The 27,350-nt window shown below is 49.4% G+C and overlaps 1 protein-coding gene across 2 annotated transcripts in view; it reads left to right on the plus strand.

The window, feature by feature from the left end:
• Positions 1-2,507: 2,507 nt before the first annotated feature.
• ACSS2 (acyl-CoA synthetase short chain family member 2) overlaps positions 2,508-27,350 on the plus strand; it is a gene marked incomplete at both ends in the record, with an annotated part of 31,474 nt that continues 6,631 nt past the window's right edge. Inside the window, 8 exons of one of the 2 annotated variants that reach the window (XM_082007263.1) lie at positions 2,508-2,631; positions 2,900-3,095; positions 20,637-20,728; positions 21,254-21,357; positions 21,644-21,716; positions 22,521-22,596; positions 24,019-24,133; positions 25,691-25,729. In XM_082007263.1, the coding sequence (XP_081863389.1) occupies positions 2,508-2,631; positions 2,900-3,095; positions 20,637-20,728; positions 21,254-21,357; positions 21,644-21,716; positions 22,521-22,596; positions 24,019-24,133; positions 25,691-25,729 (819 nt within the window). The remainder of the gene's footprint in view (positions 2,632-2,899; positions 3,096-20,636; positions 20,729-21,253; positions 21,358-21,643; positions 21,717-22,520; positions 22,597-24,018; positions 24,134-25,690; positions 25,730-27,350) is intronic. The other variant, XM_082007264.1, reaches the window with a different exon arrangement.

The raw sequence follows: 27,350 nt of genomic DNA on the forward strand, positions 1-27,350 counted from the left end.
GAGTGCTGGAGGAGAGCAACTCACGTGGCTCCCGGGGAGCTTCGAATATACCCATGCCAGGGAGCCCAAGCTGCAGGGCCAAATTCACTGTTTCATCAAAAATATCTTTTTATAATAGGGAAATCAGAGGTAACAACAGTGCTGGCTGGTGGAGGCAAACACCTTGCAGGTTTTGGCTGTATTCATAGTGCATCTGGGCTTAGAGACCAGTGGTCCCAGGCTGAAATTCCCACAGGCAATATGCTAAAATTGGGCATCTGGATGGATGTGGACTTGTGTTGGAGACTTTGCCTTCATCCATGTGGTTTACTAGTTGAGACTGAGTCACTGCACCCTAAAATCTAATGATTCCTTCCTTTGATTTCTTTGTTAATAACAATGAAATAAAGAATACGAGGCCACCCTGCAGCTTTCCGGGACAGTGATTTCACAGCATATAGCCAAGGAAGCTTTGTTACATGTGCTACAGTGTAGTGTGAGGACAACTGGCCTATTTGGGGTGTAAAGCCTGCTGAGGTCATGTCGGAGAGGTGTAGAGAGCATGTCTGGAGTGGCGCTCCCATGGAGGGAGGTATCATCTGAACTACTCCTGAGTTTCATGTTGGAGGGAACCACCTATGTCCTCCCAAATGGAGCCACCGAAGAAACTTCGCCCACAAGCAGTGTGGGCAGCCAGCAGACTAACACCAGAGCAGGGAGCTGCAGCATCTCTTGGCATAGATGTGCCCTTTGAAACTAGGAAGCATCCTTAGTGGAAATTACACACCACCACCGGCCACTTTTGTCTGTAGAACTGTTTCTGTCTTCTTTGTTGGTGGGAACATTGTGGAGGATGTTTACCAGTCCACAGGTTTGCATCTCCTGCAGCATACAGCAAGGCAATGTTTCCAGGGAGTGCATTATACCATGGAAAACACCAAGGAACTCAGAATAGGCTGTACCTGCTCGCTGACACCAGGCCACTGCTCTGCAGCCTGTAGAATATTATGCCAAGTTCAAGGTTATGGACTTTCATCTTTTGAGCGCTCCTTGGCCCCAGCCCAAAGCACCACAAAAATTGCCTACGACTCCAGAGCCGGTGGCTCCCTGGGCACAGCAGAGCTTCGCTTGAGGGGATGATGTCCCCCAGCACAGAAGAGGTGGTCAAGGTTTCAGCAGCCTGCCCAGGCAATGCCATCAGGGCACCCCGGCTCAAGGCAGGAAATGTTAAGGATTTTGCTGAGAATGAGCCTGCTGCAGGAGGCACCACCATAGGCAGCTCCTGCCTCTAAGGCCAGAGGTTCACGGAATCGCGTTAGTCTCTTGGGACACTCCAGGTCCAGCCTCCCACTCTGACAGGGCTGGTTGCTCAGGGGCTTGTCTGGTTTAGTTTTGACTATCTCCAAGGGCTGAGACCCTACCGCCACTCTGTATCCCTGTTCCACCATTTGACTGCCTTCTTGGTGAATTTTTTTTTTTAATTTCTCGCCAACTACACAAGATCTGTAATTTTTTTTTCAGAGGGAAAGATGTTCGGTGAAGTGACATGGCTCACTGTACTCACCCAGCCAGTCAGTGGCAGGGAAGCAGAGTGTCATGAATCAAAATGAAGGTTGTTTTCTGGGTGGCCATGGCCTCTGGCCCTGTTTTGGGACTGGGGAAGGAGGATCTCATCGATCAAGGAGGCGAGGCAGCAGGGATTGGCCCTGAGGGGACATGGCTCATGGGGGACACTGCTGATGGGGGAGACGAGGCTGAGGGGCAGCACTGTTAACAATGGGACACTGCTGGCCTGAGGAACGTGGCTCATGGCGGAAGGACATGGCTGATGGGAGGAGACACCCCTAATGGAGACCGCATGGCTGAAGGGAGGACATGGCTGACGGGGGGACACCACTGAGGACATGGCTGACAGGGGGACGTGGCTGTCAGGGACACACACACCACTGATGGGGGGGCATGGCTGTTGGGGGTGACATGGCTGACAGGGGGGCACCACTGAGGGAGAGGAGATGGCTGACAGGGGAGACATCACTGACAGGGATGGCATGGCATGGTACGGCTGAAGTGGGGAGGACATGACTGACAGGAGGAGACATCACTGATGGAGGGGACAGGGCTGGCAGGCTGACATGGCTGACGAGGGGAGACACCATTAATGGGAGGACGTGGCTGACAGGGGGACGCCACTGGCAGGTGTGTCACGGCTGACAGGGTGACATGGCTGACAGGACCGCCCCGCTGACAGTGACACACCGCCCGCCGCCCCGCAGCCAGGCACTGGCCCGCCGCGGCCTGCCCGGGCCTGCTCCCGCCCCGGGCCGGCCTACCGGGCTCCGCGGGCGCCGCCGCGGCGGGCGGGCCATCCCTGGCGCTCCGGGGCGGCACCGCCCCCCCTCCCGCCGCCGTGAGGGCGGGCCACCGCCCCCACCGCCCCCACCGCCCCCGCCGGCCCCGCCCCCGGCTCCGCGCCGCTCTGAAGCGGGCTCGGCGGCCACCCGCCTGTCCGGAGCCGCCGGCGCCCCGCCATGGTGCTGCCTGAGGAGCGGGCCCGGCTGTACCGGCCGCGGCCCGAGCTGCTGCCGGCGGCGCATGTCGCCTCGCTGCCCCACTACGAGCGCCTCTACCAGCGCTCCGTGGAGGAGCCGCACGGTGAGCGCCGCCGGCGGGAGGGCCGCGGCGGGGCCGGGGAGCGGCTGCCGCAGGGTGCCGGCCGTTCCTCCGGCGGCTGCTGGCAGGGTGCGGAGGGAGAGGGGCCGCGGGCGCCCGTGCGGGCGGGAGGGAGGGACGGCTGGGCTACGGCCAGTCGTCCACGCGTGGGGTGCAGCGGTGTGGGGACTGCTCCGCTTCTTCCTTAAAGTGTTGTCTTCCATACCCGTGCCTGTTCCTGGGTCACGAGCTCTGGCCGTTGCGTTTGCAGAATTTTGGGGTGACATTGCTAAAGACTTCTACTGGAAGAGTCAGCACGTGGGACCCTTTCTGAAGTACAACTTTGACATGACGAAGGGGAAGATCTTCATCGAGTGGATGAAAGGGGCAACCACCAACATCTGCTACAACCTCCTAGACAGAAATGTTAATGAGAAGAAACTTGGGGACAAAATTGCTTTTTACTGGTAAATTTCTGTTCTTGTTATGGTATAGAGCATCTGTAAATTTCATGCCAAAGTGTACAAATGTTGTCTTGATGTCTGCTGAGGTGAATGAGAACTTGGTAAAACCTGAGAGGCTTTAACCTTTACATGGGTGTTTGCTTTCTGTGTGTTTGAGAAGAGCTATGCACTGGAGCTTCTCTGCCCATTCTGGCGTGCACGGAAGTGGCCCAGCACAGTAATGAGTGAGGAGCTTTTGACTTCCAGCTCTACCTTTGCAGTTGTGCCTGCTAAAAGCAGTCAGACAGCATTGATGCAGCTGCCACACTTCCCTTGTGAAGTAGGTAGATGCAGGTAGAGACGTGGAATGAGGAACAGCTAACATCCAACAGCAAAAAGCAAATTAAACCCTGATCTGTTTTCATGGTTTGTGGGTCTGGCAAGTTTCCACTCCTGTGGCAAAAAGGTTTTTTCTAAAACCTGAGCTTATATATTGATTCCTTGCACTTGAATGTGGATGGTGCCATGGCACTCTCAAAGTTTGGTTTCTCTACGCTACTTTTGTGAAGAAAAGTTAACTTCCAGCGCTATGTGAAGTATGTTTGTATTTTTTTTTTTACCACAGTAGTTACTAGTTTTACAAGCCATATGAAACTTGAAATTTTCATATTGATGCAAAACAGGTTTCACCAGTGATGTCCGAGATCCAGAACTAATGCTCCCCTGCAGAACTAGCTCAGCTGGCCCCACAGCTGTGTCCCCAAAGTGATAACAGTGCCTTGCCCACCTGTGTATTGTGCAGTTTCCCTTGAACTAGCATGCATTTATGTTGCATGGGTATGGCTGTATGTGGTAGTACAGAAGCAAAGTGAAACGTACAGCTCGTTAGTGTGCAATAACATGTTGGGTTATGGTGAGTCCCTTCAGCAGAGCAACTGGAGAAGTCTTACTGTCATTACAATAAAAATACCACATGCTTTAATAATGAACAGTTGTGCTGCTCAGAGTGATTTTGTGCTGCTGAAGGATCCCTCCCATGTGTGGCTGGCATAAAGGTGACTAGGAGCTAACTAGCTATAGAAACAAATGTGTTCATACAAGGTGTAGGTCTGGCTACTGTTGTAAGACTGGGTTATACTAGAGTTTCTATCCATGCGGCTGCTGCTTCTGTAAAAGATTTACACTTGCTGCTTAAGAAATAATCATATTGATGGTGAAATGGTGGAAAGTATTTATTTCCTTGCTAGTTAAATACATTCTCTAATGCACTCGGATGTAAAATGACTGCAGCTTCTGAATGAAAACTCCTTTGTAAACTCATTCAGGTAAAGGTGTGTCAGCAAACAAAGTCATTTGGCAGGCTAGGGCTGGCAGCTGTGCTGGGCTTTATGGAGCGAGTAGGTGCATCATTCTTCTTGCACATAAATCTTTGGGTGACAGGTAGGCAGCAGCCTATGGCTTTAATTTGGTCTTGGTGAAGATTTTTCTTGTTAGATGTTCTGGCAGCCTTTGTGGGGGTATTTGTGATGCTGAGCAAAACTTGGAGTGGGTATTAAAATGGTGGGTGTCTGTCAGTCGTGGTGTTCACAGAGCTGAAAAATAAGGTCTCTCTTCCTCCTTAGCAGACAGTCTTCCCTGGCTATTTTGACATAAATTCTGCTAGCATAGTTCTGTCACAGGGACGTCTGGAGTGGTCAGCTGGGAATGTCGGTGGGAATGATGGAAGAGGCACGCTGAATGCGATGTGTGCGGTACTGACGCACAAACCTGCGGGGCTGAGGTTGCAACTCGTAAAATTACTCTTCTAGGAGTGTGCACATGGCTCTCTGGACACATGCTTTTCTTCAATAACAAAATGTAATTGCTGTTGTCTTGTCCTTTTATATTTTGTGTTTAGCACTCTATTGAATGAGCCCGCTTTTGTAAAACACTTGAGACTTTTCACACTGTATGAGAGGTGAAAAGAGAAATGAGAGCCTCTGAAAGCCAAAGAGGATTCCTGGGAAAGACTTTTTAAATACCTTGGCCACTTGCTTGCTTCTAAGAAAGTCTGTAGCCTGCTAGATGGGAAAAGGTGCTGAGCGTATACCACGGTATTGGTGACTGCCCAGCTCAGAGAGATACGAGATCATGGTCTTTGCTTTCAGAGAGGAGAAATTAGGCGAAAAGTAAATAATGTTTCAAGGCATTGCTGAGTGTCTCAGATGTGTCCTGACAAAACTCTGAGCTGCCGTGCGCTGCTGACTGGCTGTCTTGAGTTTTGCGTGGGCTGGAAGGAGCAAGCGGTTCATCTGTATCTGTTACGGCCAGGGTGCTCTGGAGGTTCCCGCACTAGCAGCGGTCTAGGACTGCCCAAATTGGCTCCACTCAGAGGGTCTAATCCCAAGCCACATGGAATTGCTCTTTCAGCACAAAGGGCAGTACGTGGGATTGCTTCATGCTGCAGAACTTGTACATAGATGATATTACTGTCGTGGTGGTGTCCTCTTGGTGCTCTTAGGACTATGTAGTTCAAAACAACCATCCTGAGTCAGTAGGAAACACTTGCATTTTCCCCGCTGCCTGTTTCAGTATGATATCTCTTGCTGCTTGTGAACGTTACAAATATTTCTCTTTCTGCTGCTTTTGATTCCTCTTTCTCTGTTTGGTATTGCTGATGTGGTCTAAAAAGGAACAGAAGCTCCAGGAAATGTTTCTGATAAAGTGCAGCTCTCAAAAGTGAAATCTCTTTCATAATTGCATGGAAAGGCTGAAGTCCGTAACACTGTCGTCATTGTGCAGGTAGATACCTACGGTGGCTTTTGTGGGCCTTGCAGGTGATATGCACTGGACAAACTAGCCGGGACACCAAGGGCACTTGCAGGAGACTCAAAGCAGTGCTGAAGACTTCGTCTGTGGTGGGTAGTGTTAATTAGAGCAGGAGCACAGTATGCCTTCACCGTGCTGCAGGCATACCTGCGTCTCATGGACAAACCCTTAGTTCTGTGCTGGAGTGTCTGTTGTTAACCTTGTATAAACATCAGCCTGGGCAGCTTGTGGAGGTAAAAATATAACTAGCTGGGAATTCAAAAAGGACAACACCTATTACAAATCTCTCTCTAATTAGACCCCAGGGTGTGAAGGTACCTGGAGGAAGCCTGTTCTCTGTGTAACCTGTGTGTAGCTGAAGCACTAATTCTTGCCTTTGTTTCTCAAACCAGTCACCCCAGCTGCCATACTGGTAGTGCCTAGTGGGACCTGGGGTTTTGCACAGTATTTTTAGCCTCCCTGTAGCCTAGGTGCGTGGGCTTAGCGGGGCCGTGCTGGCTTCTGCCATCTTTGTGAGAGTGTATCAGTTTTCTGCTTTCCTGTGCTTGCATATGAACACATCTAGAAGGGAGAAACAAAGATAGTAAAGGCTAATAGAGCTTACTGGAGCTTTGTTTAAACAAAAGAGTAACTGCCTGTGGTTCCTGTTCTGGGCCTAGAACAAACATGACATGTAAAGATAAAATGGAGAAGGTGGGGGATTTTTTCCTTGGTTGTTTGGGTTTTTTTGTGGTTGTTTTTTTTTGGGGGGGGGGGGGGGGGGGCAGGCAGGCAGTGTTGCTTGTAGTTATGAGATTTCTTCCCATGCATCTTTAAGGATAAACAAACCAAAAAGTCCAGATCCCTTCTGCAGATTTTTATTATGAAACTGGAAATCATTTTTGGACAGCAGCCTTCCAGAGAGGGTACAGATTGTCAAACACTGGTACAGTCTAAGGGTGCTGCTGGGGCCCAGTGGGACAAGACCACCCCTGTGGGCTGCTGGTGCACCTCGATCTGGTGGCTGTGCTTTGCCATGGGGTGCTTCATTCTGGGATGTACCATCTCGGAGCCAAAAATGAAGCCAGATGAAGCTGTGTTTCAGTTGCATTTCTGCTGTGAAGGTCTGTACCTCTCCTGCTTGTAGAAATATTCTTGCCTTAAATTGCTGAGAACAAAGTGCTTGGTCTCCATAACCCAGATCAACTCTGTGTTCTGTTTTGCGATAGCTTCAGAGGTATCGGTCTTCCGTTACTGTGATGCACAGATGCTGTGACTGAGGATGCTGGCTCTTAACGTGCAGACTTTCAGAAGTGCTTAATCGTAGCCAGCTTCTGCACGATGCACTTGGCTCTGCTACTCCCACTGGCTTCAGGACTTTTGAGTGTCCGATGACAAACTGACTTTTAATTTCTGTGGTAACTTCCTGGATGACTTGTCCATCTTGACTTCTAGGGATGCAGCCTCTTTCAGCGCTATTCTGGTAGTGAAAGCCCATCCCTATCACACAGTTTATTTAAAGAACAAAAATTCACCATTGGAAAGGCTGCTTTTACTGATACACGTTAGCAGGCATGTGCCTGCAGGCTGCTGAGAGCAGTCAAAGCTATGTTGCGGGGCTACCAAACAGCCATACCCAATGCTGCTGTTCCCCCATTACTGCTGAGGAAGAATTACTTCCATAGGGGAACCTGTCTAAGCTCTACAGCACTGAGTAGCGTTATGCAGAAGTTACCATGTGTTTGGTTTATGCTTGCAGCACTACCAAGGCTCAGCACAGCTCTTTTCCCTGATGGAGATCCTCCATGGAGTAGGGTGGCCCTACTCAGACCTGAAAATCAGAGACGCTTTCTGGGGTGCATCCTCAGCAATCCGTGCCATCTCCCTATTGCGTGTGGCGAGTGATAGATTGGTGGTCAGGGCAGATATTAATTATTTTGGAAGCATTGCTGAACAGTACAATGCTTCTGGAAATTGGGCAGATTAGGTGCACCTGAAGTAGGTAATAAAATACATTGAATGTATTTGTGTTTTATTAAGCTATGGTACTCTCCTTCAAGGGCAATGATAGTTGTAGCTTTCCGTCACAGAAAGTGTAGCTGTCTTCTGGTGGGTTCTGTGAAATCTTCCAGCCTGGAAGGAGGTTTGCAAAACTGGCTGCATCAGCCTGAATGCTTTAGAGCAGTGTTTCTCGTGAGTCCAGATGAGAACATCTCTGCTTTATGGGGCCCTTTTTGACTCTGAGCTGCGTGGGTAGTGCAAGAGTGGGAATGGTAGGAGCATCAGTAGAACCCTGGCATTAAAACAAGGAGTAAAGGGAGTAGCTGTTATAGCTCAGACACATCCAGGTTATGTGTGTTCCTGATTTCTTTGGTAGAATTCTTCCTCTTCCAGTTCTGGGGCAGTTACCAACCAGCGTGGTTAGTGCTGTGGCAGTACTGCAAACAGCTGCTGTGTTCAGATGCTCGTATATAAGTGCAGACTGGGACAGGAGGAATTTATAGCTTGTCCTCAGGTGTAGCTCCCTGGCTTTTCTCCATTGGTGGATGGAGTCTTCATCTTCAGCCGTGGGCTGTTAGAGCTAAGCCATGCTGGACTCAAAATGAACTCATTTAATGTAATTACCCTGCTTGTCCTACTGTGGGTTTGGTTGCAGATGGGATACAAAGATGATGCTGCCCCAGGGCAGTGTGATGATGCCTGTTTAAGAGTTTGGAGATTCTTGGTTTGGCCTGAGGGGCTGGAAAACACTGGGATCATGGTCTGAAGCTTGTTTCCAAAGGCTATATGTGTGTGTGTGTGCTGAGACTTGGAATCCACCAGATTTCTCCTGTTATATCTCGAGGGTCTCCTGTCCCAAGTATTTCTGTTAATGGCTTGCACTTGTGTGCTGCATCCTGTGTCCTCTGTATTACTAGTGAATTCTCCAAGATAGTTACTAGGTGAGTGGTTGTGCCAAAGGAATGAACCTAAGTATGTGAAAGCAGCAAAACACATTCTTCAGGCAGGTACTGTCCTGTGGGCTTCCAGTATGTGGGCTGTGCTTTTCCCGGATGCTGTGAGTCAGGGTTTTGGGCACCATGTTACCCAGGCAGCTGGCAGACTGGAGTCACTTGAAATTGTTTTTCCCGTCCGAGGACTGACTCGGAAGCAGAGCTTGACTCATCCCTGTCAGTTATGCACACTGGTTTGCAGGGAGATGCCAGGAAGGATGGTGGGTTTGCTGGTTTGGAGATCTCAAGCCCCATTCTTGCTTTGCAGAGCCTTTTCCATTATAGGATGCAGGGCAGGAGCGGGGAGCTGGAAAGTGCTCTCCGCCTTGTGCTGTTCTGCTCTGCAGTGCAACGAAGGAAGGGGACAGGTATTAAAGGTTGGTGACCAACTGATTACACAGCGCCTGCGGTCTACTCTGGTTTTGCCCATTCAGAAGCACCCCTGGACTTGTGCCTCTGTGGGAGGGTGTTCAGTACTATTGAAGACTTTCACTGGAAGTAGCTTTTACTGATCTCAGATAACCTGTAATCCTGCTCCTGTAGGCAGAATGGGACTTTTCTCCTCTGTTAAGTCAAGTCTGTAAAGAAAGAAGGCACTTGGGCAGCACTTGTGTGGCTGCTCTGTGGCTGAGCAGTGAGGAGAGGTGATGTGTAAGTTCTCCTGCTTGGGAACACACACAGGCAGCAGCCTTGAATCAGGGGAGCAGCTTTCATTTGGGTTTTGTTGGAGCTGTTTGCTCCCAGCCTTTTGCTCTCAAACCCTTGATAGCTGCTACTGGCAGGGATACAGCATCTGCCTATATAAATACAAAGGAATAACCAGGAAGTATTTGACCAGATAAACAAGTTGGATGTCAGTAAGTGCCCAGTATTAGATGGCATGTGCCCCAGAGGACTGCAGGAACTTGAATGTGAAATTGCAGAGCTGCTGGCCGGGATATGCGGTGATATACTGCAAAGGGCTGCCATGCCAGGGACTGGGAGGTTGCCAGCCCCACCCTGTCTAGAGAGGGCAATAGAGGGGGTCCTGGGAACTGATAAATCCGACTTGCATCCCTGGTGGCACAGTAGAATCGGGTCATTGTGCGCATGGACCAGTGCGACCTACTGGGAAAGGTGATGGAGCTACTGTGAAGGGAAGTCCTGCTGGCAAACCTGCTGGAGCGCGAGGCGGGTGGCACTGAACGCGTGGATATGGCTGTTTTCAGACTGCCTTTGTGAGGTTTCCCACAAAGGGTTGTTCAAGTAATTTAACTGTGAATGGAAGAAAGGTTTTTCTATGGAGCTGATTAAGCCTTTATCTTTGCTTCTCACTTTTAATGGTCACTTTTCAGGACAAGCAGCAGGTCCCCCAGGAATCAACGTAGAAACTGCACTGCTGATAGAGGCCAGCCGCATGTGCCCTTGATAAACAGCATCTTCTGTTGCTGTTCATGGAGATGAAACACCGGCCCCTGGTTTTGACCCAGCATGGTCTTTTGTTTTAGTCTGAGTGGGTCTTGGCTGAGCTGCTGTGAATGCCCTGGTGCTGAAGTGTAATACTGCCTTGTAAATGAGACCTGTGTCTTCCATTATGGTGGTCTTTGGTATTTTTCCTCATGCTGTTCATTGCTCTGACAGATTCTGGTTCTGTTGATCCAGCACAAAGGGTTTAATTTTTTTTTTCATTAATTGCTTCTTGCACCCCTCTCTTAAAATGTTGGCTTATACCTTGTCCAAAGCCAGCTTTCTTCATGGTTCTGGGTGTGTGGTTGCACAATAACTGGGGGAGTAGCGAGGGGTGTGCGTGCATAGACAATAGCTCCTGGATTTTCTCACGTCTGTGAAACTTGTAACGCTGGCAGATACTGCAGGCACCTTGATATGTTTTAAAAATAGTTTGCTTACTGTTGGGACGGGCACTGTGGTTATGCAGTGGTGACATATTGTGAATATTGGCAAGACAGTTGAAACTTGGGGCAGATAAATGGAGTTCACAGAGAGGATGGTGAACTCCTGTATGGATTCAGGACATGGAAGATCAGAGCCTTCAGTTTGCTCATCAGACTAGAAAACCTGATTATTTTATTTTAGCTGTGTGAATGGCTTGTGTGGTCTCCCCTGGCACCCTGGTGTGAATGTAGCAGAAGTAGACTAGGACTCAGGCTCGATGTGGATGTGACTTGCTCAGAGTAGTGACGTTTACAGGCGGAAAAAGTGATCAGGCTTTGCCAAAAGAGGTGCGAGTGGGTGCTTGTTCCAAGCATGGTATTTTTCTCATGGGTAGTTGCATTTGTTGTGCCTGGTGGGCTTTCTGTGCCCAGAGCTGTTAGGCTGTGGTATTGATTGCCAGTGCTTCGACAAGACCTCTTCACTGCCGCCAGTGCGATGAGCCTGCCTTTTCCTCCTGTTCCCAGCTCTGCGTCGGAGCTGCTGCGCACAGCTGGAACGCGGTTTCACTTCTCTGTTTGCATTTCTGTACAACTCTTGTTGTAAATGTTGAAATGCGGTGTGGTATGAAATGGCGAGCCCTGGAAGTTTGCCATAAATTCAAAGCCCATCATTTTAATAGGTGCCACCTCCCTTCTTTACGGGAATCCCTCAAGGCAATTAACGGCCTTCCTGGTTACCCTTTTGTACCTGCCTACCTGATAATGAAGCATGTTCTGCATTTCTGTTGCCACTGACCATCTTCTCAGAGATGTTCCTTGTCTAGAACGAGATGACAGTCCAGCAGGTGACATCAGGCCATAACCTGTAGAGGTTTGAGGCATGAAGTTGAAATGTCCACCAAAAATCCGATTATAAAATTTATTTCCTATCATTGCTTTGATGCATATTTTCTGAGCCTCCACTGAAATCAGCTTGTCTGGCTTTCAGTGTTTCTGAAAACACTGATCTTGAAAGTTTGGCAGTATGCTCCATCCAGAGATGCAGTATTTCCCAAAATGGGTTGTTTCTCAGCTGCAGGTGGCTCGTTGACTATTTTACTTTACACCTTCATCCAGAATATGTTTTGTGGTCCAACTACAAATTGTTTAAACAAGGAATCAGCTGTCTTATGCTGGAAATAAGCTCTCCTCCCATTGGACTGGTAAAAATAGTCCGTGCTCCTCTGAAAATATTACTTATGGTAAACATCTAAAATGTTGCCTCATGTCAAGTTCGCGCACTCTTCCTGCAGTGTTCTGTGGATTTGGCTCGCAGGGTTAGAAGTGCTGGCTGAGGTCAGCCAAACTCAGTGACCTACTGCATATGAGCTCTGTTGCAACACTACGTAATAATTTTTAAAGTTTTTGGGTTTTATTTTTAAATCTTAAACTTTCCTCTAAATAAAATAGGTTTACCTATTATATATTACCTATTATAATTTTTCTTCATTGGCTGTCCTCCTGTGTTATACAATACTTGAGAAAGTAAGGACATTAATTAGAGTTAATACATACCCTCTTGACTTGATGGTTACTCAATATCAAGCAAGTAGGAAAAATGCGAAGCCACAGGAACAGAATTCCCCTTGCTGCTGAGCAGATACCCGTCAGCGCAGAATGGCCGCTGACACCATCACTGGGGTATTGATGTGTGGTCTGTATTACTTGTCAACTGCCTTATTTTATCAAATGTGGCAAAATAGCAGATTTCCCTTAAAGAGGAGCTTGACGACTGCTGTCAGTCCTACCTTCTCTAAAAATGTTACTCTTGGGTGTGAATGCAGGCTTTACAAACCCCATCACATCAATTTTATGGGCTTGCTTGTGGTGGCTGATGAAGCAGTAGCAGTGTAAGCCGGGAAGTGTCGATTCCTTTAGAGACGTCTGAGCATCCCACAGCCTAGAAAAAGGGACTTGAGACATTTAAGGGCGTAGTCTGGCAGCTGAGTGGGAAAATTGGAGGGAATTCTGGAGGGTCAATAAATAGAGTGATTTTTGGAGCAGTGTCCACCTCCAGCTGGGCTCTGTGCTCTTGGCATCACACAGGGTATGGTGAAGTGAACAGTGTTTGGACTGCACAAGATAAATACTACTTCTTTAGATGCCTCTGGTACTTGTCCAGGTTCTGAAAGGCTGCAAATAGAAAGAGTAGCTGAGAATGTACTTAATGAGAAGGAAGGACAGAAAGATTGATGTGTTTTTTTCCTATGGGACGTTAGCAACCATGCAGGGTGTTGGGTGTTTTCATTGTAGGTTGCACTTTCATACAGTGATTTTTAAAGGTGACTAGAAGACCTATTCCCTGATCACAGAGCAGATGGTGGCCCCGTGGCCCTTTAGAAATAAGCTTCATTTTACCTGCGTTGTAAAATACAAGCACAGTAATGCCTGCGGTTGACCCCTTTGGGTTGGAGAGGATGGGCGTTGGGGGCTGGACATGGTGCATCATGCTCTGGGGCTCCTGCTTTAGCACAGCACGGCGCTAGGGTGCTCTTTGCCAGCCTGGTTTGGGTTTCTTTACAGCAATAGAAACCCATTCATCCTATTGTGATCAACTCTGAGTTGAGATGGCTTGGCTCAGAGATGGATTTGACAGTGGAGCTTTGTGTAGGTCCTAACTATGTGTACGGGGGGCACTGAAGGGGAGGATCACAGGGTGGTTTTAATGCAGGTCTCTGAGTTAACTGTATGGTTTTAGAAAGTGATGCTGTTAAATTGGTAAGATTTTCCTCTTCCTTGGCATTTCGGTTGCCAGGTTTACTCAACAGTCTTCTCTCAAAGTGCTGCCAAATATTTCTGGACATAGTGGGAAAACCTTTTCACCAGCCCCTCCCAGGCTACGCTCCATTGTTACACAACTTCTTCTTTCTTGATCCTTGTCATGATGCAACAGGATTTGAGCATGACTGCAGGACCATGGAGTCTGAGCTTTCTGGTAAACCTTTTACTTGAAAAGCATCTCAGCCTTCCTAGAACGCCTTTGGGCAGTTGCTGCCGTGCATTATTGTGGTGGAAGATAGGTGACAGTAAGCATGGGCAGGGCTGGGCAGTCTGTCCTGTTAAGAAATGTTCTCATGAAGGTTTTTTGCAAACCTGTTTCAAGCCTCCACCCCTGGCTCTCTCCTGGAGCTGGTGGTGCAGACCCTGCTGGAGACCTTTCCGCTTTGGGCGGTATCTCCTAGGAGCATTTCCATATTGAATAATCCATGCAAATACAAGCATTTTTTTCCCAATGAAATGATGTCTTTTTCTGATTATCTTGCACAGCTGGTCTCTCCAAACTTCACATTTCAATGTAATATGTTTCTCAAGGCCAGATTTTAAAGGCCTGTCTCTATTTGAGTGCTCTTTCTGTGTCAGATGGGATAAGCGAGGCTGGGGTGGAGGGAGAAATCATATTTTTTCAGTCTTGGTGGCTGCTGTTCCCAAACCACCAAGCTGGTTCTGGACTTCTTCAGGCCGCAGGTTTCCTGGATCTCCTGAGAACAGCCAAGGCCAAATGGCAGGAGCAGGTCTGTGAGCAGCTGATAGCCGTAGTAGCTGAGCACGCAGCCCCTGCGTGCTAGGACAGGCGTCAGAAAGGCCCGGGGCTGTCGCTGCCCATGCGGCGTGCACGTGAGCCTGTTCCTCAGATGGCAGGAGCTCATCCTTGCCAAGCTCTGCCTGGCATTTCAGCTGCTCTAATTCTGGATGTGGGGTGGGTCGGGAAGTCGTGAGCCTGTCTGGCTGCCCCCAATGACCTTGCACGTGAGGATGTTGCACCGCGCAGGAGCTTGCAGTAAAGTTCCTTCTTGTACCATGCTCTGGGGACAGGCTGCTGGTGGAACAGGAGCTGGAGAACTTGCTGTCTCCATCCCATGCCTCTCATGCACCAGCTTTGTCCCATGCTTTGGAGGTGTGTTGGGCTCTGATCATGTGTTAGTTTAGACGGCACCAGAGGTGTGTTAGGGCAGACATTCCCGCAGTCCCAGTCTCTGCTCTACTGGAGGCTTTCCGCAGTTCCCCACTGTGTAAATTCTCCCTGTGACGCTGCATCATCTGAGAAAAGGTCCTTTCCCCCTCCCACTGTTTTCAAACTAGGAGTCCCCGGTTACTTAAGGGTGTTTTCCACGATCTAAAATGCAGGGCCTTTTGCTTGCATCAGGCAAAACTCCTGTGTGGGCTGCCATGGCCTCTCTATCAGTCAGGGAGTGAAACCTGGTGGCTTTGAGGTGGGTTGCTTTGCTCTGAAAACTTACCTTCCAGGTGCTCCACACCCCAGCTGTGCTTGGTGTATTTGGGTCAGTGCTTTAATTTGAGGGTGATGTGGTCACAGGAGCTTAGAGGAGAAACTTAAATGGTCTTCAGCCCCTTTGGCCCTCACTGGGAGTGCTTACAGGGGTCAGACAGGCTTTGGCTTTGTGCTATAGTTTGCTTTGGTCTGTGATTTTTCTGTTTCTGACTGCCTGTGTATCTACAGATGGTCTGGCAGATCTTGAAAACCTGTAACACTTCACATGTTCAGCTTCATTTCATCATTTTCTCCTGTATGCCAGCTTCTCTTAGTGGTGTTTATAACCCTTGCAAACCACAATTATAATTCGCAATTACCTTGAAAACCATAATTCTCACTGATGCAACCTGTGCTTCCTGCTGCTCCATGCAAGTGCTGAGGCAGTGTTGCACAGGGAAGCTGTACTCATCCGTTACTCAAACAGATTATGCAAATAATTGTTACTTAAAAATCTGAGAGAGAGAGAAACCAAGCAGTATTGCAGATTTGTCTTCAGGTCAGCTTTGCTTGGTCTGTTTGGGTGATCTGGGAAGTGTGCATCCTCTTGGCCACTGAGCTGTAGCAGGTTAAGGAGTTACCACCCCTCCCTATTGCTTGTTACCCTACAGCTGAGATGGGCTCAGCTTGCTTGGATGGGCAGTGTAAGGCTTGCTTGGTTATAGGATGAGGGGTTGAAGCAGACCAGAGCTTTGAAAAGTGCTGTAGTCAGTCCTGATGCTTGGTAGAGCACAGTAGCTTCGTAACCTGCTCTGGTGCAAATACCCACAAGCACATCTGGCCACAGCTTCCTTCTCCCACGCTGCTGCTCTGCACCCCTGACGGCTCCACAGGGTCAACACTCGAGTTAACGTGGCTCTCAAGAAATCCTTGCCTGCTCCTACAAACCGTTTTCCCTTCTGCACAATTTATATGCAGCACTAAATCTTTTGCTTAGCTGATGTGGTCACTCGTACAGGGAACCTTAACCTTGATTTAGCTACATGTGTACCAGGTCAAATAGGTGTGCAGTTCTGCATCTCCAAGGTCAAACTCCCAGCTGAGTAGGCAGGCAGTCCATGATCCTCCTGTAAGTGTGGTTTTGCCATGGAGGTGATTAAGTGTTCAGGTTTCTCACCTGAAGTGTTCTTCCTCCCCTGCCTAGGGTGGCTTGTCCACATGATCATGTGCCATGGGGCTTGTGTGATGGTGCCTGTCCAGAGGCAGAGAGCCCTTTATTTTAACTGCTGGCAGAAGGGAGCAGTTTGATAAGTGCTCTGCAGAGCCTGTGCTTCCTCCAGTATGTTAACAAGGACCTGTTTTGTGCAGACCTTTGCACCACTGTCCTGCACACCACTGTGGTGGTGGTCCCTGATGCCCTTGGGTTGTCTGGTCCTGGCAATGAATGGCTGCAGGCAGTTAAAAATTTCTGGGAGAAAGCCTGCCTCAGAAGGTCCCCAGTTGGTCATCTATTGGTTTAGTTTAAAAGACTTGCATTTATTTAATTGATAGGTGGTTCATCTGAGACCATATGGCCAAAAAATGCTTTTTTCCAGCTGAGCATGCACGCAACATGCAGTAAAACATGGGCTTCTCAAGTGCTAAAAAACTCAAATACATTCCTGCTGTGACCCAGATGATACTGTAAAATTTTGGATTACTAGTTGCTAAATGCAGGGCTTGGTTTGAGGGAGATGAGAAAAACGTCAGGCTCAAACTGTGTTTCACCATGTATTTCATCTAATGATGTATCTGGAAAGTTTGGAGAGCTGAAAATTGGTTTTTCCTTGCAGAAGAAGACTTGCTGTTAGATCAAAGATCGCACGCTAGCAATCGCAGCAATGCTGCTGCCAACTATTTTTGTCACCATTCTTAAAAAAGGATATATTGGGGGGATGCTGGATTCTGCAGGGCTCGGGCTGCACGCTGTGGGTGTGGAGGTGAGCACTACAGTAATGTTTTCACAAGTGTGAGGACTTTAATTTTATTTCTGTTTCTTTTCCAGTTTAATTTGGACAAGTGAGTTCCTGTGAGAGGCTCAGGACTGACAGCTCTTGCTTTTATTCAGTGGACGCCAAAGGGAAGATGCCTCTTGCAGAACTTTGCTGCCAGGAATTTACAGGCTCGCTTTTGATGCACAGAGAACTTGGTAGCGTGCGAGTGCGCATTCCTTTAAATGCCCCGTCTAAAATACATAATTCTCTGGGCTTTTGTGCCAGAGAAGAGGACAGAGCAATCTGAGTGCTGCTGTGGGCGCTCCAAACTATTTTCAGATGCGGGGAGACTTAAAGCAATTGCCTGCTCTTGAGAGACTGCTCGGAGGCCTTTGCTGGAGATGCAGTGAAAGGAAGCATCTTGTCCTGTAGAAATGTGGATGTGACTCATTTCCTATTGAGCACAAGATTGCCTTAAAATCTGAAGCCTGAGGTTTCCCCCGCTGATGCTAGTGGAGTTCTTTCGTAGTCACGCAAATAATGGAAATGACTTTGAAAGCCCTCTGAAAATCCTTGCAAAAGTTTTAACTTCTCTTTAACTTTGCTCTGCAGTTCTCCAGTGGTGCCCTGTGCATGCTGGCTTTGAGGACAAGCCTGGGTGCATTTCCTGACCCAAATTTCCCTCCCAAAGGCCAGCGAGGAGGAGGACTTGGAGGACTTCTTGTGTGCAGGGAGAGCAGGGATGTCCGAGCAGTGTCTTGCACCCAGGACCTGCGTGCAGGTACCATGTGCGGGAGGCAGCGTAGCTCTGCCCGGAGGGGGTACCCAGGACTGCTCACCCCAGAAGCCACAGTTCACTGTGGCCTGGCTGCTGTCTCCCCTCGGCGGCCGCGCAAGCGTAGGGTGCTTGGCTCAGCCTTTTACATAGGCTCTGTCTCCATCCCACTATCAGCCCATCTTGTGGCAGCAACGACTGCTCCAGCCTGAAGCAAATCATTTCCCACGGAGACCTTTTTGCAGAGCTCTGTTGCATCTGAGGAGACGCATTAGGGGTGCAGCCCGGGAAGGTTCAAGGCAGAGAGCTGAGCCTTCCCGGGGTGTGGGATTGCAGGGCTTGTGTCAGAGGACTCCCAAGTTTTGCACGCAAAGCAGAGCCTTCCTCTCCCTTCTCAGGCAGGTATTACACCACCAAGTTGATGGCACCGGGAGCCTTCGTGCTCTCAGCCAAGTCCCCAAATAGCACACGGAGCTGTGGGCTGTCTGCCTGCCTGCCTACCTGCCTTACATGGGAGGTCTTCCAGATGGGACAGCCTGTGCTAGTCTTCCCTCTTAACGTGTTTCTCTGTTAGTAAAGGTTGTAATTAGATCCTACGCTGCAGCAGAGCACGGGAAAAGGGGGGTTTCTCCTCCCTGCCCTGTTCTCCAGGTTTATGCTGGGCTGGGGCCTGGGTTGCACAGGGCCTGCCCGCAGTGCCCAGCAGACCCCAGTGCAGAGACCTTTAGGTGAGGGATTAGTGGGCTGGGATGCTCCAGCTTGCATTTGGAAGCATTATAATTGTCTTTAAGAGATATTTCGTAGCAAGGCTCATCGCTGAGGGGCAGAGCTGCACATGCAGTGATACTGCACGTCTGGACCCAAGCAGGTTTGGCACAGTGCTAGCCTAGATGATGCTGATGTGGTGTAGATGCACCAAGGAAAACCTCTGCACAGTGAGGGAAGGTACTAAGCATGCAGCCAGATGCAACAGAAGCAAATGCTCTTTCTTTGAACCAGATCAGTTACAGCTGCTCAGTCCAGCACTGAAATCAGCTCTTGGACCTTTGACCCTCAAGTAATAAAATCAAAAAGGAAACTCTCTGATTTCCTGGTTTCTCTTTACTAGCCAAGACCCCATCTAATGGTTTCAATGTCATTTAGCTCTAAGTCATGCTCTTGATGGGGATTAATGATCCCTCTATGATGGCGAAAGGAGAGGAAGCTGGAGAGAAGACACCAGGGCTGAGATGCCTACCCTGGGCACTGGTTCTCATTCCCACACTTTTCTTTTTCCTTTGTATTCTTGTTTCTCTCCTCTTTGTACTTACAAGGGGCCAAACTTGTATGAAGGGTCTAGGAGGGAATCCCCTTTCAGGAGGGAAGATACACAGCTCTGTGCACGTCAGTGCAGGTATTGATGGACGCGATTGCTGCAGAGCGTCATGGAAGCCAGGAGTATAACCAGGTATCAAGAGGGATAAGTCAAGCGTGTAAGCAGCACGAGTAGCTTTTGAATGGGATGATCCAAGTGTAACCACCAGTTCCGAAATCCCTGTCCTACAGGGGGCAGGAGGCGCAGAGCTTGTATCAGTGGGGCTCTCCCAACTCTTACACTGCTTCCACCAGAATGGTGTCTACTGCTGGAGCATGTGGTCACTGTTGTGCTGTGACACAGAACAGCACAGAATTACATGAGAAATGAGGGTGTTACTTTATGCATTTCTGCAATACAGAAGCCCTCCTTCTGTTTGTGTTGCTGGGGGAACTGGAGAGGGTAGTGGTTAGTTTTAGCTAGACTTCAGTACCTTTTTTTTTTGGTATGTTCTGGACTGTTTGATATGTTAAAGAAGTGAGGTTTCTGTTCCAGAGTTAGACGGAGCCTGGCTGCAGTCCCAAGGGAGGATATGGCATGGGGGTGCTTCCTGGCTTCTCCCCAGCACCGGTATTTGTTTTTCATTTGGCTGCACATACTTGAGGGGATGCTTTTCCAAGGGGACTATCAGCTGAGAGAGATACCCCTATTCTTTCATGGATCACTGAAGTTTCTGTGCTGGCTGTCTTGGGGAGAGACTTGGGAAAGTGTCTCCCTCCTTCCTGGGTGTGGGAGGCAGCTGCTCTGCTGAGTGTGAAGTAATTTCAAATTCTTTGTTAATCTCCTGATCTGTTGGGAGTGCCACCTCATTTGCATGGCTGAAGTGTTGTGTCGCATTAAAATTAGCTGGTTTCTACTTTGGTAGCAAACCATTTCCCTGGGGATGAGACACTCCTGTTCCATCTCTGGGTGCAGCTCTTGGCCCTTCTTCCCATCTTGTGTGTCTAATGGCAAGGTCCCACTGAACTGGCACCTGGGCTGCGGAAGCCCAGAGCTGGCCCATAGAGGGCCATGGAGAGAATAATGCAGAGCAGGCATGGTTTTATATATGACCTCGGAAAATAAGACAGCCCTTGGCATCCCATCCCAGTCCATCAGGTGGTAGGTATCTTAAATACCTACTGGTATATATCTTAAATACCTACTGGGTGTTGCTGCATGACAACATTGGCCAATGTTTCATGCAGGCATATCTGCAGGCATAAGTGTGTGTGAGCAAGGGTGCCATGCAATAAATCCTGGCTTGCTCTTGAGCATGTGCACTCCTAGCTTTGGTTCTGTTGGACCCTTCTTACCTCTATGGAAGTACCATGTATTTCCACTGCATATATTCAGCTGCTTTCAGGTGTGGTGATTTACACAGGGATGGGGACTTTGGACTAAGATTTCCTACTGTTGGAGAACTTTAGTACAGGATTGGACTTCTTGTGTTTGCTTACTGTGTGCTCAGAAGGGCAGGTGAGGACATACATGTTGTCCACAGCAGTAAGCACCTCTGAATTTGCAGTGTCACTCTTATGTTGTAATGCTTGTACAGTAACAAATACTACTTTCCTTTTCCAGGGAAGGGAATGAACCTGGGGATTCTGCGAAAATCACATACAACGAGTTGCTGCACAAAGTCTGTCAGTTTGCCAATGTTCTCCGCAGCCAAGGTACGCAACTGAAGCAATAGGAGCATTGGACCCTGGGAAGGCATTAGATCAGAGTTCTGGAGACTGGGTTCACTTCTTGTGTGGTTGCCAGTCTGTTGAGTAATACTGTGCAAAAAGCTTTGCTTCTCTGCTTGCTTCCACAGTTGTAAAGCAAGGTGGATGCAGATTTGCTGTGCAATGCACTTTTGGAGAGTCATCTCTCTCTCTCTGTGAAAACTAATCAATGATGGTCATGTCAGCTGTACAGGAAGAAATCTGTGCTCGAAACTTCCTACTCTGGGGTTTTCCAATGAGCAGTGGGCACTGGTTACACTAGGGCTGTATCCAGTGAGAACATGGAGTGTTCACTGCAGTCATCTTACAAGAGCCATAGGGCTTGAGAGGCGAAACCCAAGGCTGGTTCAGCTCCAGTTGTGTGTGCATATAACTGTTGATTTAAAGTCATTAGTTTCTTTCTGTATCATGTTCTTTTTGACATGTGATATGTTCATTTTGACAAGTGCCATGTTCATTTTCCCTCCACAGGCGTGAAAAAAGGAGACCGTGTTTCCATCTACATGCCAATGATCCTGGAGCTGGTTGTAGCCATGCTCGCCTGCGCCAGGATTGGAGCTCTGCACTCCATTGTGGTAGGAATAAGTCCTTTGTGTTGCTCTTGGAGCTGAGCTCCTTGTGGGGAGCAGCTCTTGTTTTTGGGAGAGGAGTTGGAAAGATGGGTGCTGCCCATGAGATGGATGGAAACTAAATTATAAGATGCTGCTGTTTCCTAGCCCTTTTCTGCATTAACTGTGGAATGAGCGCTCTCTGTCAGTGCCTGATGGTATCATTTACCATGGGTGAACTGCATAGCTGCTGTTGGGTTTTTTGGGTTGGGTTTTTTGTGTTCTGCTGATGTGGTTTTGTGATCTCTGTCAGTTTGCAGGTTTCTCAGCAGACTCTCTTTGCGAGCGGATTCTTGACTGCGGTTGTTCTCTCCTCATCACAGCAGGTAAAACATGCATCTGTGCCCCTGAGCCGTTACTATTGTGTGTCTGAAAGGTCTTTATTTTAGAAGCCAGATGCACTTGGAGATGGAAGAGGAAGGGGCAGTGTTTCAGCAGAGCCGCCACAAGGCGGATGCACTACTTGTAGCTGTGCTTGAGTGCTGTTTTCCAGTTTGAACACACAGTGAAGCATCTAAGCAGCCCGCCCACTTTGTCCTGTAAAGCATGATGTCATCAGCTGCTAATAACATGTTTCCAAACGCTTCTCATCCATGTTCCTCCTCAAAATCAGCCAGATGTTTGCAAGATGTATCATTTATGAGGCAGTCCTAATATGAGAATTCCCTCCCTTCCCAATTTCAAAGCAATTTCTGCTGCAGCTATCGCCTTCTAAGCCAGGGCTCAAGAGAGGGGTAGTGTTAGCATGTAAGGCCACTTCATTTCCCCATCTGTTTTTTTCCAGTAGTGAAAAAAATAGTGTTTTTATTAATAGGTCTATGGTATGGAAAGGATCCACTAAACTTTGCAATCTGTGTTCTGGCCACGTTGGATTATTCCCCACAGAATATTCCCAAGATACTATGGGTCAAATTGGAACCTCTCCCAGGGAAGGAATTTCACCATTTCTCTTGGCATCTGTTTCTCTAGGCTAAAAGGGCATATTAAGAAACCTTTCCCATCAGCTGCTTGTCTGCTTTCTCTCACTCCAGTGCATGAGCTCTGTTCTACTGCAAGTGCTTGTTGCTTCCAGCTGTCCCAGGCTGCCTTGGCTGTGAAGCCCCTCTAATGTTTTCCTTACCATTTTGCAGATGCCTTTTATCGAGGGGACAAGCTGATCAACTTGAAGCAGATTGCAGATGAAGCTCTGCAGAAATGTAAAGACAAGTAAGTTCTGATTCCCTTGTAAGAAGAGCGTTGCCGGAATCTGCTCCTGCGCAAACAGAAACAGCAGTTCTCATAGGCGAGCAGACTCTGCAGCAGGTCAGGCCCCACCTGCGCTACATTTATGAGCCTTTCAGAAGTAATACGTGCTTTGACTCCCTTGTCCTAAAAATATTTTCTTTTAACTTGCCTCTTGTCTGTTCTGACCTGAAGGCCCATGTATTGGATGTGAGGATTTGCTGGAGTCACTGATCCACCATTGTTACGGCCCGTGGCAGATCTCCCAGTTCTGCAGCAGCAGCTGTTGGAGTGGGAGGGGATAGTGCACCACCATACCAGTTGTGAACAGTTGGACACAGTGCCATGGGGCATGTCCAGATGAGGCTTGCTCCAAAGCTGCTAATTCAATAGTAATGAAATAAACCAGAAACGATTCAAGTTTGGGAGATGGCTGTGTAAAGAGGAACAGGCACTCCAGTTGACATTCACCTGTGTGTGCACAGGATTGTGGACTGACTGCACACAAGTATATGGTGAAGCTGCTTTATTTTTTTAAGTATCTTCACTGAGATACTGTAAACCATAAAGAGATAGGCAGATCTATCATCAGGTTTTACAGAAAGGGAAATAATCATGATGAAATGACTTTGCCAAGCTTACAGACACAATGTCTGCACAGCTTGTGTGAGACTGGCTGTGGTCTTGTAAGTTAGATCAAACATGAAAGTTTAGGGTAGATAGTCTGCATATTAGAAATCCAAACTCTTTAAAAGCATTTGAAACTCTAAAACTTGAAAAGATAAGTTTATATGTCTGTAAAAGTAGGTACCTAGGAGGACAGAAGTGATCCTGAAGTTGGGAATTAACTGATGGAAACAGTGTTGGTACCCTGACAGGGCTGAAGGGAGATAAGATCATTTTGTTTGCATTATACGTAGGCTGTGTTGGCCCTCATGAGGGGACAAATGCCCACTCTTTTCCTTGATGTATAATCTGGCTTTGGAAGCCTTTCTTCTTTCTGAATCAATCAGTCGGTCACACCTAGGGAGGGGAGCAGCCACCTAATACCCCCTGGGTGCTGGGGGAGGTCTTGTTTGTGGTCACAGGCAGGAAATTTGGGATTTTTAAGGAATGTCCCCAGCAGCGACCTGAGATGCTTGTGAGATCCCCACTTCCTCCATAGGGGTCGCACATGATAAATCCCCAGTAGGCTGTACACAGACCTATTCTCCAAGCTCTGTTCCTGTGGCTGGTGTCCCTTGGCAATTCATGGTGTGCTTGAAGTTTGCACAGCAGCATACACTCTAGCTCAACAAAAGCAGCTCAGGGCCTCTGCTCTGCCTCCAGTGCTGCCTGTAAAGCCCACGAAGGGCAGGCGTAGCCCCTGCCTGAACAGCCTGATCTGACAGCTCCTGCCTTTTGCAGGGGCTCCCCTTTGAAAAAGTGCATCGTGGTGAAGCACCTGGGGAGGGAAGAGGTAGCGGTGGATGGGACATGCAGCAAGTCTCCCCCTCTCAAAAGGCTGTGCCAGGACATACAGGTATGCCTCTGGGGGGAGATGGGAAGGAGGGATTTTATTGCTATGGGCCTGAGCCCAGCAAATCAATCAGTGCAACAGCACTGCTGTGCTTCCCTGGGTGCTCCTGTTCCTGTTTTCTCCCCTCCTTGCTGTTGTTGCATTGCGAGTGGTCTGAAAAATGGTTCCTTTGCCTTACCAAGATCCTTTTCCTGCTGCTTCCTTTAACACTGTCGCTAGCTGCACAGGTCCCCTGAGAGCACAGCGGGGTACATCTTCCAAAGCCACTGGGGCAAGGACAACGACAAGATGCCTGTTTTCCTCCACCCAGTGAAGGACTTTTCCTTCCTTAGCCTTTATCTCTTCTTTTGTGCAAAGACCAATGCTGTACTGCACTGTAGCTGTGACAGTGGAAGCAGGAGAGGGAAAACAGGAGACTTGTGCTTGTGGTGTGGGTTCAACACAGCCGCCCAACATGATGACAATCATATGCTGAGAATAGTGCAGTCTCTGTGTAGCTGGCACAGTAACTGTGTCAGCTGTTGGGGCTGGGGCTTTCCCTTGCAATTGAAACCAGATGAAAGGATGTGGGCCAGAGGCATGTGGTGAGATGGGGGTGGAAGGAGGAGAAGGTGTCGTGGAGCCGTGGCTGCCTGCGGAGCTCCTGAGGCTGGTGTGCAGTCCTGCTGTGCCTGGCAGCTACTTGCTGCCTTCATCTGCTTAAGACAGGTGGCTTTCAGCTACCTAACAGCTCCGTGTCCTGCAGTGGTGTCTTCTGTCCCTGTGTGTTTGGTGGTTGTTTGCATTGGGTTATCCCCAGGCTGCTGCTTGCTCAGAAATGGGTTCTATTTGGGGAGTGCATCTGAGCTTTGAGCTCTGCTTTCAGAAGGGGTGGTCTGTGTACATCCCTGGAAGTAGCAGTCCAGCGGGTTCTGTAACTTTGAGTTAATTTTATTGGGGTGTTGCTGAACATTTGCCAGCCTGGCTGTGTTACATTGGTCTCCCCTGCCCTTCCTCTTGTGAGGGCAAGGTAGCAGCAAAGGGGTGGGAAAACTGGAGCAGACCAGCCTTCCAGTGCGAATTTTCCCTGGTTGGGCGGTTGCAGAGAAGCCTGTCCCTGCACTGGTCACTGTTGGTGAGATTATTGTGCAGAATGTCCCAGGAGGAGCCTGGAGGGGGGGTCTTACCCTTTGGCTCTTGCTGCTCTACTTGTTCAGACACTTTAATAAAGGTTGCTTTCCCTCGTGAGCGTGTTCTTACCATGCCGTTGGCTTGTGTAACGCTATCGGCAGGTCCGTGGGCTGTATGCTGGCTCTGTGCTTCTGCACCCAGCGGGCCACGTGTAGGGGGTGGCCTCTGTGATGTGCCACAGAGGCAGCGGTACCCAGGGAAGGTGACAGAAACGGATAGGCTTTTGCTCAGAGGGCATCTCCTGGCCTGGCCCCAGATCTGAGCGCTCTCCAGCCTGCCAGGATAGTTTCCCAGCATCTGGGCCTGTGAGCTTTCAGCTCCCTGCCTGCAAAGCCTGCTGTGGATCCCCTGCTTCTCGACTTTCACACCCTCTTTGTGGATTTTTAACAGGAAAAAAAGACTGAGAGCTCACAGAGACTCCATCCCAAGGTATTTACATGCAGCACTGCCTTCCTCCTTGTGGCACTTCCCCTCCTAACTGCTCCGACTCTGCACAGCCACACATGCCTTCCTAACTGGGTTACCAGCAGTTGCATGTTAGCAGTAGATACCCCTTGCCGCTCGGCCAGAGCTCCCCATGGTTTCGGGGTGAATGCAGTGCCAACAACTTTGCTGCTGGAAGCTAATCTGCATCCATACCACCCCCCCCAGCGCACGTCAGCGTGCTGACAGGAGGAAATGCAGAACCACTGGGATGCGCTGTCAGCGTTTGGATGACAGTTCATCTCTCTGCCTTTTAAAAGCCGCTTTCGCACCGTGCTTCCCTTTGCGGTGAGGCTGGCAGGGATTGCCCGCAAATTTCCGGCTGTGGCAGCGTGCCACGGGCAGCAAACCTGGAGCTTCAGACCCAACGTGTGGACTCTGCCTGCCCCATCTGAGGAGCTGTGGCCTCAGGACCGCCCTGAGCAGGCAGGCAGAGGCAGGCCCGGCCTCAGGGGCTGCATGCTGTGCTGTGGGTCTGGTCTCCTCTGTGGGGCAGTGGCAGTTGGGTACTAAAATGGAGGGATCCTTGAAGGAGGGATGCAAGAAAGCAACTGTTGGATGGGCAGTGTGAGCCTACCTTGTGCTTGTTTGATCTTGTGCCTTGCTGGGAGCTTGCTGGTGGGACAGACTTGTGGAAGCTGCTCCTGCATGTAAAGCCAGGAGCCCTGGGGACCTGTGAGAACTTTCCAGGTGGGCTTGGTTATGCCAGGCTGTCAAGCAGCTAGTGTCCCTGGCGCCATGTGTGCAGGAGCTGCGTGCTGGGCTGTGGGGTTCCGGTACCTCCAAATGGCACATGAATATCTTTAGGGCTGCAGAGTCACCGTGTGTCCCTGTGGCTGCTCTCCATGCCTCCATGCACCCCCGCTGAGGGAGCTGTGGGGGACTCTGCGCAGGCTGTGCCTGCCCAAAGTGCCCTAGCTCTGCAAGGAGATGTGCCCCAACTGGGAGCTGCAAGGCCCTGGGTCAGCATGCCTGCCCTCAGAGATGTGGCAAGTGGAGATCTGTGCTCGGCTGTTCCCAAGCTCCTCTGAGGAAAAGCAAGAAGGTTGGATGGAGTTAGGTCTCGCACTGAACTGTGCCACCTGCAGAGGTAGCCAGCTAGCACAGCTCTTGGGGTGACCTCTGCCCACTAGCCACAAGTGTTGGGGGCTCTGTTACAGCTCTGGCATCCTCAGTCAGCTCCTTCGGGCAGCCAGTGCTGGGTGGTTCCACATTGGAGCAGTCACATCTTACCAGGGTAATTACCTTAAAATCCAGATAACAGGTTTTTTTTGGGTCTGCAGGGCCAAAGCGGGGTGAGCCCACCATATTCTTGTCTGTCATGGGCCGTGCTGCCATAAGGGTCCCCGCAAGGTGTGCGGGACCAGTGGGTGTGTGGCTGTGCTGAGGGAGACTTGCTGCTTCCCTGTTCGACTGCAGCTCAGGCAGCGCAGGAGGGCAGGAGGAGCCTGTTTGCTGTGGGAGCACAGAGCAGCTGCTGCTGCAGGCCCTCTCCTGGCTGCTGTGGAGAGGGATTTATCAGTGTTACCAGTGGTTTGGACAATCTGCTTCAGGTCTTGCAGCCAGT

The sequence above is a fragment of the Phaethon aethereus genome (assembly GCF_964289735.1).
Source record: "Phaethon aethereus genome assembly, chromosome: 16".
Taxonomy (NCBI): domain Eukaryota; kingdom Metazoa; phylum Chordata; class Aves; order Phaethontiformes; family Phaethontidae; genus Phaethon; species Phaethon aethereus.